The 15,295-nt window shown below is 41.8% G+C and overlaps 1 protein-coding gene across 4 annotated transcripts in view; it reads left to right on the top strand.

Moving 5' to 3' along the window:
- The window catches only part of HERC4 (HECT and RLD domain containing E3 ubiquitin protein ligase 4), a 75,695-nt gene that overhangs the window by 16,846 nt on the left and 43,554 nt on the right, over window positions 1-15,295 (top strand). For all 4 annotated transcript variants that reach the window (XM_059729878.1, XM_059729879.1, XM_006260067.4 and 1 more), the window contains 5 exons: window positions 2,116-2,337; window positions 5,008-5,099; window positions 12,717-12,847; window positions 14,241-14,404; window positions 14,833-14,909. In XM_059729878.1, the coding sequence (XP_059585861.1) occupies window positions 2,116-2,337; window positions 5,008-5,099; window positions 12,717-12,847; window positions 14,241-14,404; window positions 14,833-14,909 (686 nt within the window). The remainder of the gene's footprint in view (window positions 1-2,115; window positions 2,338-5,007; window positions 5,100-12,716; window positions 12,848-14,240; window positions 14,405-14,832; window positions 14,910-15,295) is intronic.

Below are 15,295 nucleotides of genomic sequence, written 5' to 3'. Positions count from 1 at the left end.
CGAACATCTACAACATCCATTAATTTGATTTCAAAAAATATTTTTGTCCTGATTTACATGCGTTTCCATAGTGTAGGTAGAGGTGATTGTACAATAGCTTAAAATGAAGTTTTACTTTTGTATATTGTTTGGGGTATAGGTTTGTGGGAGGCTGTGGGTGTGTCTGTCGGGGATAGGTAGGTATGTGGGGTGAGGGAGCATGTGAGTGTGTGTGTGTGGATATGTGAGGTGTGGTTGGTATGCGGTTTGTGGGGGGCTGTGTGGGGGGAGGGTGGCTGTGGGGTGTAGGTGTGGAGGTCTATGTGTATGGCAACTTGAGGGAGGGCATGGGTGCATGTGCATGTGGGACTCGCCTTACAAAAACTCATACCCATGCTCTGGGGTACTGGCAAAGGCCCCGTGCTCCCGCAGTCTGGCGATGCAGCTGGGAGCCATGTGGTGCTGCATCAGCATGCAGACAGATGCTCATATCATCTTCGACAGGCAGCCTGGAGCAGATAAATATTAATGTTCTAAATTTTTTAGGGGCCCTGCGGGCCAGATAGAATGGCCTGGTGGGCTGGGTCGGGCCCATGGGCCATATTTTGCCTGCCCTGACTCAGAACTATTCATTTTCACAGAAAATTTCATAAAGGGGTTGACACAAGTGACTTACCTACAGCAAAACATGTTGCAAATGTTGACATTGCTAATGTAGCTTTTAAGCTCATTAGTATTAGTAACACTGGGAATGTACATGGACCCCTACTATTCTACGCAATGTCACCTTAAATTTGCCTAGACAGGGGCTGATAATCTTCTAGTCTAAATGGCAATGGCCCCTCTAGGTTGCAGCTTTGTAATATTGCTAACATTGATGTAACACATGAATTTTTGTTAGCAATAGTGAGATTTTTGTAGAACCTTCCTACTGTAGGCAAAACGATGACATGTTCATATATCAGTATAGCTCCTGTGAACCAATAAACAGGAGCAAAAATTATTTCTCTGAATAATAGTGTCATGCTTAAAATGCTGATACTTCTGAAAAGGTCCAAGGCTTATTTGATAAAGACTTTCCTTTTAACTTAAGGGTTGACAAAGTTCAGTCTGTGGGCCGGATCTGGCCTGTGGATCCAGTGGATATGGCCCATGAAGTCACAGGACTTTGCTTGTGCCCGCACTGTGGCTGGGTAATTGGAAGCTGAGTTTGCGAAGTTGCTGTTCTCACCCCTTCCCTTGCTCCCCTCCCACAACATGCACTCATTCAGTTGTGGTGTGGGCATAGCTTCCAGACAGTGGGGAGCTGTGCCAGGACCGTGCAGCTTCCAGCTGTACCCACCCAGCAGCCAGGAGACCAGGGGGTGGCAGGCTGAGGGGTGGTGATGAGTGGGAGGAAGTGGCAGCACTGATGCAGTTTCTCTGGGAGTTGCCCATGTGTTGCAGTAGGAGAACAGAAAGAAGCAGCAGCAGAGCAGGCACGGCTTCCATCTGCTTGGCCCTGGCATGGATGCAGGCAAAGCCTCCCATCACTGAAATGCTGCTGAAGCCCCCCAGCCTGTCAGATGGCAGCTGAGGTGTTCCCATTTGTGTTTTGTAAAGATGGCTGGCTGCTACTTTAACCAATAAGTAGCCACCTATTGTGGAGTGATAGGATAAGTTACAGAATGATAGCTCAGGCTTGAAAGAATTATTTCAGTAGCATAACTATTAACCTTACTCCAAGGTAACTGCACAAATTCATTGTGTGTACATTTATTGTTATGAAATTACTTAATATACTGTTTTCAGTTGAATTGGTAATGCTAATAGGTAGCTGGCATTTCTAATATGAATATGTTAAGTACAGTCTTGGAGGTTTTGAACCGATTAATATTATTTTCAAATTTGTCAGATGACTAGGTTTGATGTCAGCCTTAAATTTGCAATCACTTTTTTGGCTTTGAAAGAACGAAGAGGAATAAATTGCCAAACTGCTGAGATTATTTTTTCTAAACTTTCTGTAGAGGTAGTGCATCTGTTTAATTTTTTGCAGGTTGATCATTTTTTGTTAAAGTAAGTAAGTTTATTTTTACCTATGGTTGAAGTGTATTCATCCTTTCTCATTTTTAATTTATATGTTTTTTTATTTAACAGGAAGTGAAGTTTTTTCCTGGGGACAGAATAAATATGGTCAACTAGGTTTAGGTTATGAATTTAAAAAGCAGACTTCACCACAGTTGATTAAAACTTTATTGGGAATCCCTTTTGCACAAATTGCAGCAGGTGGAGCACATAGTTTTGTACTAACTCTTTCTGGAGCCATTTTTGGATGGGGACGCAACAAATTTGGTCAACTAGGTCTTAATGATGAAAATGGTAAGTAGTCATTAAGGTAATGGAACATTTTATAGTAGGAATCTTAATTTGTGTTTGTCTCTTTTTGGTGGTTTGGAATAATTTTCAGATTGGGGTCCTTGTTAATATAACAGAAAAGCTTTATAAGCAACTCGGCTTTCTGGTTTGGTCAGTATCCAATTTATATTCACCGTATCTTGGGCCTTTTGGGATCAATTGAAAATGCAGTTCAGAGTCTAGGGCAGCTTTCTCCTTATAGAGCCAACTTGGATTATAAAATCTAGACTAAAGACCTTGAATAAATGTTTGCATGCTTGTTAAAATTTGTATGAGTAAGAACTCCTACTGACTTCAGTAAGACTAATTAACACCGTAGGTGAGAGAGGTAGGAAGGTAAACGTGTATACAGGCAGTCCTCGGACTTACGACACAATTGGTTCCTGAAAACCACATCTTGAGTCGAAGCGTTGTAACTTGAAACCAATTTTCTCATAAGAAACAATGTTATAAATGGGGGCTTGGTTCCTGAACCAAGACCCAATACCCTATTTTCACTAAAAATACCCCAGAATTTTGTACTGGATCAATTATAGATGAGTAATATAGCTACGTTAGTGTATTTATATTGTAAATAGCAATCGTATTGATTTGGAAGGACTCCTTTGAGGTGACTTTGCTGGACTTTTTGAAAGGCTCTTGGTTGGACTTTTTGAAGGGCTCCTGGCTGGAGTCTTCTCAGGAGTATTGGCTGCAGGTTTTTCTGGAGTCTTGTCTACTTTCTTAAAGAAAGTGTCCAAAGAAGTTTGGAGAGATGTTCTCCACGGAGATGAGCAATGCAGCGAACTTGTTTGCTGGCATGGTGTCGCATCGGATCAAGGATAGTAAAGTCGAAACTGATGTCATAAAGTTGAAACAGGGTGTCAATTTATAAATGTTGCAAGTGTGAAACGTTGTAACTTGAAACGTTGCAAGTTGAGGACTGCCTGTACTGTGCTTATCCCATTCCAGAAAGAGGTCAAGTATAACTGTCTGGAAATTAGACAGGACTATCAAAAAGAAGGCCTGTATTAGATGTCACTCATGAAAACTGATGTTAGTTTCTTACAAAAGATGTAATAGTTTTTTGGTTTGTTTTTTTTTCCTGTTTCATGGTCAAAAGATCTGATGGTGTGCTTTAATACTTTTGTTATGACTGACAAATGTTTTGGATTCTGAGTCTCTATATTTAGAAACTTTTTCTTTTTTGAAGTTTGGACAAAATGATTTGTTTAATTGTTCAGCACTGGAACTTTAGGTAAATCACATGTTCTGAGATTCAGTTTAATTTATACAATCTACTCAATGTTCATTAGATACGAACAAATTTTGTTTCCTTGTCAATATATATCTGTCTCTATTTTCTCCCACTCGTACCTCTTAAGAAATAACTCCTCACTCTTCTTTGTTTGGGTCTGTCTTTAAAAAAAAAAAAAAAAAGTAAACATTCAGGTACAAACTGATTAAACAAACAGTCCTTTCCTTTTATTATATTAATTATATTTATCTTTGGGTATGTTAAGTTGTAGGCTTCTAGTTATGAAGGTGACCTGGTATGCACCTGCACAGACACAATTAAGAGACAGTTGTGATGTGTAAATAAATATGTGCATACAGAAATTCAATTACTAGAGTTCCTCACAAATATCTTGTTGTAAAGTAAAGAAATGACACAAGTTGGTGAAAAGGCAGTGATCCTGGGAATGGTAGTGTTGGTTATGGGATATAGGTCAGGAAGGGGAAGGAATGATTATCAAAAACTTCTTGAGAAAAATGCTATGCAACTAAAGCTTGTTTCTGAATTAATAATTCTTGTGTTCACCAACTCTTTTCATAAGAGAATTAGAAAGATTCAAACTGGTTCTGTGTGGTCAAAATTTCCCAGGAACTTTAGCTGGTAGAAGAAGACATTGCTTTATTTTAAACTTTATGTTCTTCATAGCTTTTCTTCTTTAGAATCCTTGTTCCCTGCTGTTATTGAGCACACATCGTCAATAATTATATATGTTTTTGACGTCAGGAAAATGTTTAAAGCTTCTTCATGTACACAAACAAATTTATTTAATTATACTTTTTATATTTGTTAACTTCAGTTATGCAGCCAGATGATAATGCTGCTTTGCTCTCACTTCTGAAGGGAAACTGAAACCATCTCTCAAATCTGCATGCAAACACTCCTTCCCCTCTCTGTTAAAAGTGCTATGAATGAACAGTGTGTAACACCTGGAATATTACAGTTCATTGTACTGCTATACCTTCTTTGTTGTGTTTCTTAAAAACAAAACATTTTTCATAATATCCTTTCTGCATTGTCATCCACAGGTGTGATATTCTGCTTCTTTGTATTTTGTGACTTTTGAAATCACGTACCTGAGTTAGTGCTTTTTATTTTAGGGAACCGTCATCCTTTGCCAAAGTGGGAGAAAATGAATTCTTACTGTAGGATTTCAGTATGGTACTCTGAGTTACTCCTCTCTTGCATTTTGCTCTCATTTTGAGTTCTGAAGTGTAATAAATAGGTTTAAAAAGATCAGTCATTTTGAAAATTAAATTTGAATGCAAAGTGTTTGTTAATTCTCTTTTCTCGTTGCTTAATACACATATTTTAAATTTACTTACATCACAGTGACCCAACATTTCTATTATAACTTTCAGACAGGTATGTTCCTACTCTGTTGAAATCACTAAGATCTCAGAAAATTGTTCATATCTGTTGTGGGGAAGATCACACTGCTGCTCTTACAAAGGTATGGTACTGACAGGATATTTTTATATTTTTGGATTTGTTTATTTTCAGTTTGTCAAGTAAGTGAGTAGTGCTCTTCTAAAAAGTGCCTGAACAAAGCGTTTGCTTTTCTTGAATTGGATGGCTTAAATGCCCCTTGGTAATTATTTATCATGATAATGATAGAAGGATTAAACGTATCTAATAACGATTCATATTTTGAAACGTCATTTTAGTCTTAAATCTGACAGATTTTCTAAGGTTGAATTTTCAGTGTTCTACAGTAAAAACAGTGGTGTTATAGTACTGTCCTGTCCTGATCTTACTGTAATGATCATCAAGTGTCTATGGTTAGTGCCTTATGGGCTAATTCTGTGACTCTTCTGCCCCTATACCACACCCCCAAGCCTTGCATGCATCATCACTCTCCATTGGTCTTTCTGTACACTCTGATCCTGACCCTGGGCTACCAGACCCCTCAGTCTCTTCCTCAGTCACTCTATGGTCTACCAGACCCCCTTGGTCTCATTCAGGTCCTACTGTTTCCTGGCCCCTGCTGGGCCTCTGGATCCTTTTGGGCCCACTGAAACTTCCGTCTCTTGCTTTTCTTTTGGGGTGTGCTCCCCTAGCTTTTCCCCCGCCAAAGGATGTCCCGCAAGGCAGTGGGGGCTGAGGCTTTCAGGTTCCCCATACTTGCCTGTCCCTGTGATGGCCACATGTGGCATTTCATGGAGGCTTCCCTGTCATGGACATCCCCACCACACTAACCCACCCCAGTAGGGTACAGTTTTAGGTCTTACCCAGGACCAACCTCTGAGGAGGGGCAGACTGAAGTGTTCTGGGCTAGAATACAAGGGGGTCGGGGGGAAAGGGACTTAATGGTGGGTGTCTACTGCAGACCACCCAAACAGGGGGAAGACCTGGACCGGGAATTCTCAGGTCAGCTCATGGAGGCAGTTAAGTCAAGGGACGTGGTCATCATGGGTGACTTAAACTACCCAGACATCTGCTGGGAGGAGCAGTCAGCTAGGTCTGACTGCTCACGTAGGTTCCTAGCCAAGATACAGGACCTCCACCTAACCCAGGAGGTGCACAGTCCCATCAGGGGAAATGCCTTGCTGGACCTGGTCCTGGCCACAGGCGACCACTTGGTGAGGGATCTGCGAGTTCTCAACCACCTGGGCGATAACGATCATCACCTACTGGAATTCATCATCCAGCGCAGGGTGTCAAAGGTCTACAGCAATGCAGCAGCCCTGGACTTCAGTAGGGCTGTTTTGAATGAATAAAGGGGATTAGTTGGGGAGGCACTGAGGTCCCAGAGGGGAGGGGAGTTGGAAGTTCCAAGAGGAGGTGATCCTCTGAGCCCAAAGGGCGACAATCCCAATGCAAAAACCCCCATGGCTCACCAAAGGCATTCAGGATTGTCTGAAAACTAAAAAGGAGGCATACACCCGATGGAAGGGAGGGGCCATCACCAAGGAGGATTACACCTCCATTGCTCAAGCTTGTAGTGGGGCTGTTAGGAAGGCTAAGGCGGACACAGAACTGGGACTAGCGACCCGGATCAAAGACAACAAGAATTCCTTTTTTAAATACATAAGGAGTAAAAAAAATGCACCAGGTAACATGGGGCCCCTGCAGAGCATGCTTGGCAATCTGGTGGTTGCACCAGATGATAAAGCTGACCTCTTTAATAAATTCTTTGCCTCCATATTTCTGAACAGGGACCGGGACATCCCTCCCATCAGAATCCTGGACTAACTCAGGAGGGGGTCAGAGAGGACCTGGTCAGGGAACTTCTGGTGGGACTGGATGTCTTCAAATCGGTGGGTCCAGATGATCTCCACCCAAGGGTGCTAAGGGAACTGGCAGAGGACATTGCGAGATGCCTGGCACGGCTCTACAAGCACTCGTGGTGCCTTGGAGAGGTGACAGAGGATTGGAAAAGGGCCATTGTGGTCCCCATTTTCATAAAGGGATGAAGGTGGACCCAGGAAACTATAGGCCCGTAGTCTTACCTTGGTCCTGGGGAAGCTCTTTGAGAAAATTATCCAGGAGCACATCTGCGAGAGACCAGCAGGGGAGATTATGTTTAGGGGCAACCAACACTGGTTCATTAGAGGCCGGTTCTCTCAGGCCAACCTTGTGGCCTTCTACGACCAGGTCACAAAATACTTCGACGCAGGTGTCACAGTGAACGTAGTCTTTCTGGACTTTAGGAAGGCCTTTGACACTGTCTCTCACCCCATTCTCATCAAAAAATTAGGCAATCGTGGCGTTGATGCCTACGCAGTCAGATGGGTCGCAAATTGGGTGGAGGGCTGCACTCAGAGAGTGGTAGTGGATGGGTTGTATTCAGCCTGGAGGGATGTGGGCACTGTGGTTCCCCAGGGCTCGGTTCTCGGACCTGCACTGTTCAACATTTTCATCAGAGGCTTGGACGAGGGGGTGAAAAGCGCCTTGTTCAAGTTTGCAGATGACACTAAGATGTGGGGAGAAGTGGGCACATTAGAAGAGAGGGACAGGCTACAGCTAGATCTGGACAGGTTACAAGGGTGGGCGGATGAGAATAGGCTGGGTTTCAATACTGACAAGTGCAAGGTACTGCACCTGGGGAGGAAGAACCAGCAGCATACCTATAGGCTGGGGAACGCCATTCTCGTCAGCACAGAGGCAGAAAATGTCTATGCGACATTGGTCAGGCCACAGTTGGAGTACTGTGTCCAGTTCTGGGCACCGCACTTCAGGAGGTATGCGGACAGCATAGAGAGGGTCCAAAGGAGGGCCACTCGCATGATCGGGGGCAGTAGGGCAGACCCTACGAGGAGAGGCTACAGGACCTGAACCTGTTCAGCCTTCACAAGAGAAGGCTGAGAGGGGACGTGGTGGCTTTCTACAAACTGGCCAAAGGAGACCAGTGGGGAATGGGAGAGACCCTGTTCCTCTGAGCACTACCAGGAGTAACTAGGAATAATGGCCATAAGTTGACTGAGAGTAGATTCAAGCTGGACATCAGGAAGCACTACTTCACAGTCAGGGCGGCTAGGATCTGGAACCAACTTCCAGGAGAAGTGGTACTTGTTCCTATCCTGGGGGTCTTCAGAAGGAGGCTAGATAAGCACCTTGCTGAGGTCATTTGACCCCAGCAGTCTTTTCTGCCCATGGCAGGGGGTCAGACTTCATGATCTGCTCAGGTCTCTTCTGACCCTACCAACTATGAAACAACCTCTGGGCTATCCTGCTCTAGTAGTCATTGCCCCTCTTGGGCTACAGGCTCCTTGGCTTCCTGTTGATGTGACCTGCCCTTCCTGGGCTGCATACCTCTAGGTCCCCTGGCTTGGCCCCTCTTTGCCCCTCCCTTGGGCTGCATGCCTCCAGGCCCCTCAAAGATCTTACTGCCAGCTCAGCACTATCACTGTTTGATGTTCACTTGATCTCACTGCAACACAGTCCCCTTCTGTGGGCTCTGGACCCCTCAACAGGTCCCATACTCAGCCCGTCTCTCTGGGCTTTGAATTCCTTGTTACATCCCCTATGCTTAGCCCAGCCCCTCTCTCTGGGGGCTCACCTTGGACCCCTCAATAGGTCCCATACATGCACCCTCTCTTTCTGGGCTTCGGACCCCTTCCTGGGTTCCCAGGAACCTTCTCCACCCCTTAGTTCCTTCCCAAACCTCCAAACTGCTTGAGGTGTTACTCTCCATGCTAGCTTTCTGGAGCTGCAGTCCCCCTGCTGAGATGGTATTCTCTAAGCAGCCTCCAGGATTTTACTGTCATCTTTGCTCAGGACCTGGGCTTATATCCACTCTAAGCCCAACCTTCCTTCTGGATCAGATGACTCCTCAATCAGCTCTACCCCCACCTGCAGGCTTCTGGGTCAGATGACCCCACAATCAGCCCTGGCCCCAATTTCAGGCTGCCTCGCTGGCTGCTTCACCTCTTAAAGTAGCAGGTGACCCATGTATCCTGCCACAGACATGGCCTTTGCACGTGGCATTATTTAATGTATATAAGAATTGAGGTTTCTGTTTAGTATATGCTCAAAAATACTGATGAGGTTTTGAATTTGCTTTTATTTTTAATGTACTTTGTCATGAAGCTTTCATTTACTCAGTTGATTTTTAAATGGGGTTATACAGTTGAGTATATTATTTTAACAGCAGTTTGGTTTGCATATAGTACATAACTAGCAATAGGGGAAATTGAAGGCATATATAACCATGAGACTAAGTATGGTGCAATTAAGTAATAATAGTATGAGCTTCCTTTAGGCTAGGGGCAGAAGTTACACATAAACTGGTTTAAGTGATCAGAAACAGGTTTAAATTTGTAACAGAACAGAACTTTAGTGTGCATAAACCGCTTTAAAAATGGCCAAAACTGGTTTAAGATAAACCTGGTTGAATGTAGTATCAGACTTAACTGATTTAGATGCAACCGGTTATGGAACTTCTGTCCCAGACCCCTACCTGGTTTAAGGCAACTCACAGTCCCCCAGAATCCCAGGATGCTTTGCAGCCCTGGACTGGGCTGTGCTGTTTGCTCCAGTGGAGCAGAGTTGGCCCCAGCCTTCTCCTCCCCAGCCAGAGCACATCACTGCTCTGGCTGGCTGAGAAGAGGTGGGAAATCCTGCTCCGGACTGCAGTCAAGTGTCTGCCCGGCAGGGGCGCAGGAGCCCTTTCCAGGCTTCTCCCCTCCCTGCCCTTCACTACTCAATTGGCAGGAGTAGGGGGCATGGCTAGACAGTGGTAGACTGAGGTGAAGAAGGGGAAGGGGGGGTTAACCCCAGCTGGTGCCAGTGAGAGAGGGGAGGAAGGGTGGATTAAACCCCACCCCCCTCTGCCTCAGGTTACTGGCATCTGGCCACACCCACTGCTCCTGCTGCTCGAGCAGTGAGCAGGGGTGGCGGCGTGGGGAAACTTGGCAGGGACTTCTGGCTGGGGTCCCATGCAGCTGGGAGAGAGGATTAAACCCTTCCCAACACCCTTCTTGGGCCCCCCCCGCACCCCCCCCACCTCAGTGTGCTAGCTGTGGGACGGGGTATGGCCATACTCCCAGCCACTTGAGTGGCGATCAGGGAAAAGCCTGGCGGGCTGCTTCCCCTGTCCCCTTCCAGATACACCATGGCTGGGGGCCTTGCAGGCCAGGGTTGGGGTTTAAACTCTTCCCCAATCATACTCAGCATCTGCTGGGGCTTGGCCACGCCCCTGTCAGCTCAGCTCAGCTTCCCTCCAGTCATCCGGCCACTGCTGAACAGAAGGGAGGTCTTGCTTTAGCACCCCCCAGCTTCTGACCTGAGCCTCTGCAGGCATGTGGCTGCATTTCCAGAATCAAAAGTGAATGTTTGTTCACTTGCTTCTCGGTTCAATCTATGCAGGTTAGATTAACCCTCGAAGAATGAATCGATTAAGGTTTGGGCTTTTTTGTATGTCTGTACTTACCCTTAGCGTTCAGATTCAGCCTGACTTGGAGGAAAGACCATTTATTTGAAAGTATTTAGTCAGTGTCAATGCAGTTCAGATCTACCAAGAGTTAAAAAAAATTGAGAGATGTGATACTTAACTTATGCTCTTAACATGCTACCATATAGGTAGGGTTGTTTCAGTCTGTCTTGTATTTGAGGTTTGGTAATTATTTTTGGTAGTATGTAAACTGTGTATTTCTGTTATTTGCTAAAAGGGTTCATAGGAAAGAGAGAGTTCCTTGGACTTCTATGAGGCCTAGTATCTATGGCGTGTCTAGTGATTAGAAGTATGTGCCTTCATTATTTTGTGATGGGTAGTGCCATATATGAATGACAATTTTAAATAACAAAAATGGATTAATTTTCCTTGTGTTTGAATTTTATATTTGGGTTAATGTCATGGCTGCTCTGTTTTGTTTAGCTGCCTTTAAAACACCAGCTAATTTTAATAAAAATATTTTCAATTTGCTAAATAATCATGTAGAAACATGTTAATTCCATACTGTATAGGATCTGGATGAGCAAATAAATATACCAACCCTTTCAGTTAACTTTTTTTTTGATTTGGGTTTTTTTTTTTAAACAAGTTCAGAGTATCTGATCATGAGAACTTTTGGAATTCGAGAGAGAACTTGTCTGGTTTTATTGTCTCAACTGCAAAAAAGCAAACAAAGAAAAAAGCATCCCCCCCCCTCCAAAAAAAAACCCAACAAAAAACAAACATTGCGGCAAAGGCTGCTTTAGTAATAGTCTGATGTTTGGTTGGGGTGGGGAAGAATATTAAGGTTGTGTCTTTGTATGGTGTTGTTTGGACTTCTGCATTACTACAAATAAAAAGTTATTGGTATATGAGAGAATTAAGGACACTGCTGATATTTGGCAAAATTTAATTTTTAAAGAAGCAAATTAGAAATTTTTATATGGTGACAGGAGAAAAGAGTTCCAAGAAAACAATTAATGATTATTTGTATTCTTCTGCAGTGTTTGTAAACCAGATTCTGTAATAGTAAATTCCTGAAATTGAAACAATTAATTTTTATTTTTCAAGCTTAGAGAAATGCACAGTGTGAATGAAGCATAATGGCCAAAATTGTATAAATTGTTCTTTCCTTTAAAAAAGACATTTATTAAGATCTGTAAATTAATTTTACAGTAAATTTAAGTTGAAACTATAATTTTTAATGGAAGGCAATTGATCTGTTCGGTCAACAGTAAACACTGAAATAGATGCAGTGTTTTAAATATACACAGCCCCTTTGGGCACTAGGCTCCCTTTGCCTGGTATACATGGAAGAACCAGGGCCTTGGACTATATTCCTGTGAGTAGAGTAAATGTGTGTATGTTTGAGTATCTTCAAAGCCCTCTTAAAATTTAGAAATACCTATTTATCGTAAATCAGTGAATAAGGCTGTTGCTTTTTCTCAGCGGATGCTGCCTTTTAATGATGATTTCCAGCAGAGATGCAGTCTGATGCAGAGTAGGATTGAAAGAGTCAGCTTTACAATTGCAAAGCATTTGAAAATGGAAAGTTTCAGAGTTGTAAGGTAAGTTGTATAATTTTTCAAAAAATTTTTTTTTGGATATTAACGTTTTTGTTTAAGGTTTTTGATTAATTTCCTGTTAAATTAATCAAAAACTTTTTTAATAACTGAAATTGCCTTACAACAGTGGTAAAATTAAAATTTCATACACCTTCAAATAATGAAGCTGATTATTTCTGTCATACTCTGCATCATCTGTCTGAGGAGGGCAACTTTATATTTGGTAATTATTTTAACTAAGAAAAAGCTAAAAAGTTATGGTTTAAAAAACAGATTTTAAAAATAGGATTTATATATTTATAGTTCAGCAAGAAAATGAGAATTGGGAGAGGAAAAACAAGGGTTTCCATCTCTTACCAGCCGAGTTAATCCTAGAACAGCTTTGTGTAATACTGTTAAACCATTTTTCTTGTGATTTCCATACAGATAAGGTAATGCATGATATACCACATTTTCATCAATGCAGTTAACTTGTGACCTTTGTATATCAGAGTTATCCATATTATTTATTTTCTTTTAGTTTATGAAATATTAAAATAAACCAAGAAAGGGGAGCTTTTAGGCTCCCAACTATTATTATGTCATATTTTGAGATGCTTCCTAATTTTATTCCAATAATCTATTTGTTTAGGAAGGTGGGGTTTTTACATTTGGAGCTGGAGGCTATGGTCAGTTGGGTCATAACTCTACCAGCCATGAGATAAACCCAAGAAAAGTTTTTGAACTTATGGGAAGTATAGTCACGCAAATTGCCTGTGGAAGGTAGGTCCATTCTGCAGTAGAGGCATGAATTTCACAAGTGTCCTGTACCAAGCCCTATGTATGTTTTTATAATGAAATATCAGAACTTTGATTCTAACAGGTAAGGTATGATGACAGTAATTTTAGAAAGTTAAAGTACTTTTTTGTTTAGAGCACTCAGTAGCAAAGTAAAGAAAACTGTCCTACACAAAAAGCATGAATAATCTAAACTGCATAACAATTTATTTGTAATCTGTCTGTTCTCATATTCCTGCTTTTGGGTACCTGTTGGTTACTGTTTATTGCCTTCACAGAATATGAATGTGTATGTTTGAGTTTTGGGGGGTTTTTTTAACGTAAGAACATTTTTGTAGTAATGACTTTCACACTTGAAATACATGGTGTGTGAAGACAACTTCCTTTTATTTTAAATTTACTACCTAGTAATTTCATACTAGGACCCTTAGTTCTTCTGTTGTGAGAGAGAGTTGATAATAAATCCCTATTTCCTTTTTCTTCACCATTTAGTATTTTGTAAATTCATAACACATCCCACCCCCCAACATCTCTCTCTCTTATTTTCTTTTTTCTTTTTTTCTTTTAACTGAATCGGTCTACCCTCTTTAGTTCTTTTATGAGTAATCATGATTGTTGCCCTTCTCTAGTTCTTCTATATCCTTTTTGAGGTATGGGGACCAAAACGGCACAGTATTCTAGGTGTGGACAAACTGGATTTATAAAGGGGAATAATGCTTTGTTTACAATTCCTTTCTTAATAATTTTTAATATTTTGTTTATCTTTATGATGACAGCTGAGCACTGAGCTGATCTTTCTAGCAAACTGTCCACAATGACTCCCAGATCTCCTTCCTGTTTTTTTTGTTTTTTGGGGTTTTTTTTAAGACTTAATAACCAACAGGTGTAGACTCTACCAGTACAGTCATAATAGCTAAAAACATGTTCCCTTTTCCCAAACAATCTGGAGCCAGGTTGTCCAACTCGTAAGCCCCTGGGGGCTGCAAGTGGCGCAGGCTGTACTGGGTGTGCTGTGTGGATACACCACTCCCTTCCTTCCACAGTGGCTTCCCTGGATGCTTCTCCCCAGGCTAATTGCAGCCAATATAGTAGAAATTGCAAAACACTGAATGTCTGGAGATCTACAGACGCAGAGGGGAGGCTGTGGAGGGAAGAAAGCTCTTTAGAGCTGCTTTGTCCCCTAAAGTTCTGTATGGTTCTGCTGTTACCTCAGGACATGTGATCTTTTCTGATTTTTTTATTTGTAGGACTTTGAACATACAATTAAAGGCCCTGTTTTAACCTGGATGTATGATGCTTCAGTATTGATTGGAGGAAGGTGTTCTATTTTTTTAGTTTTGTTTGTTTTTATTTTAAAATTTGTTTCTCTCTTTCCTAGGCAGCACACAACTGCATTTGTTCCTTCATCTGGAAGAATTTATTCTTTTGGTCTTGGAGGTAATGGCCAATTAGGTACAGGAACAACTAGTAATAGGAAAAGTCCTTTTACAGTAAAAGGAAACTGGCTTTCTTATAGTGAAGCCAGCAACCCACCAACCACAGGTAAGTGTGTGATGTTAAATGCTTACAGTTTTGACTTCTGTTCTGTGTGAATCTGCCTTGTGTGATTCTTCAGATGTAATCACCTGTGGTTTTATTTATCCCTTGATCAAGATAGTTTTTATTTTCTCTAATGTTTTTCTTCCCTAGCACTCCTACATAGGCTTAAATCTGAAATAGAGGATTCCATTTTGGTATGGTCTTGGTGAAGTTGTGATGCTTGTTTAATTCCTTGAGCAGGAACAGTGAATACTAGTGAAGCTAAAGTTTCAGGCAGTTGCTAGTGTTCCTAAAATATTGTGTTTTGAAGACTTTCCCAGAGCTAAAGCAGATGATGGAGAAATACCAGCTGTTCATGCAGCAGTCAGATGTGTCATCTCATGTGTCATGTCAGAGATTTTTGTAATAACCACATTTTATTCTAATTACAGACAATGAACAATATTACTGTGTAAAACGAATTTTCTCTGGTGGAGACCAAAGTTTTGCTCATTACTTTAATCCACAGGTAATAATATAAAAAGGCTCTTTCTCTTTTGGCATCCATACTGTATGAAAACATTTAAGAAACATACTTTATAGCAAGTAGTAATACCTGTTATTTATTGATTAATTTGGCTTCATCTTTACATGGGGTTTAGGAACCTATCTGTGTGAAGTGTCTGAGTTCTACTGTGTTACAGTAATTTAGTCTGTCTGAAATATCCAATATTAAACTTGAAGCTACCTAAACGGGGCTCTGCCACGCTTGTTTTCTAGCAAGCCTGTAATACTTTCCCAGAACACGGATGTACAAATAAGGGCTTTTCATTATACAGAAGTTATTGTGAAGTAAGCTAACTAGTCTGCAGCTTTTAAACAGCACTTTCCCCCAAGCTGCTTGTCAGTGGCAGC

The sequence above is a fragment of the Alligator mississippiensis genome, chromosome 6 (assembly GCF_030867095.1).
Source record: "Alligator mississippiensis isolate rAllMis1 chromosome 6, rAllMis1, whole genome shotgun sequence".
NCBI lineage: Eukaryota > Metazoa > Chordata > Crocodylia > Alligatoridae > Alligator > Alligator mississippiensis.
Note: the sequence above shows the minus strand (reverse complement) of the source record. Positions and strands in the feature narration are given on the sequence as shown.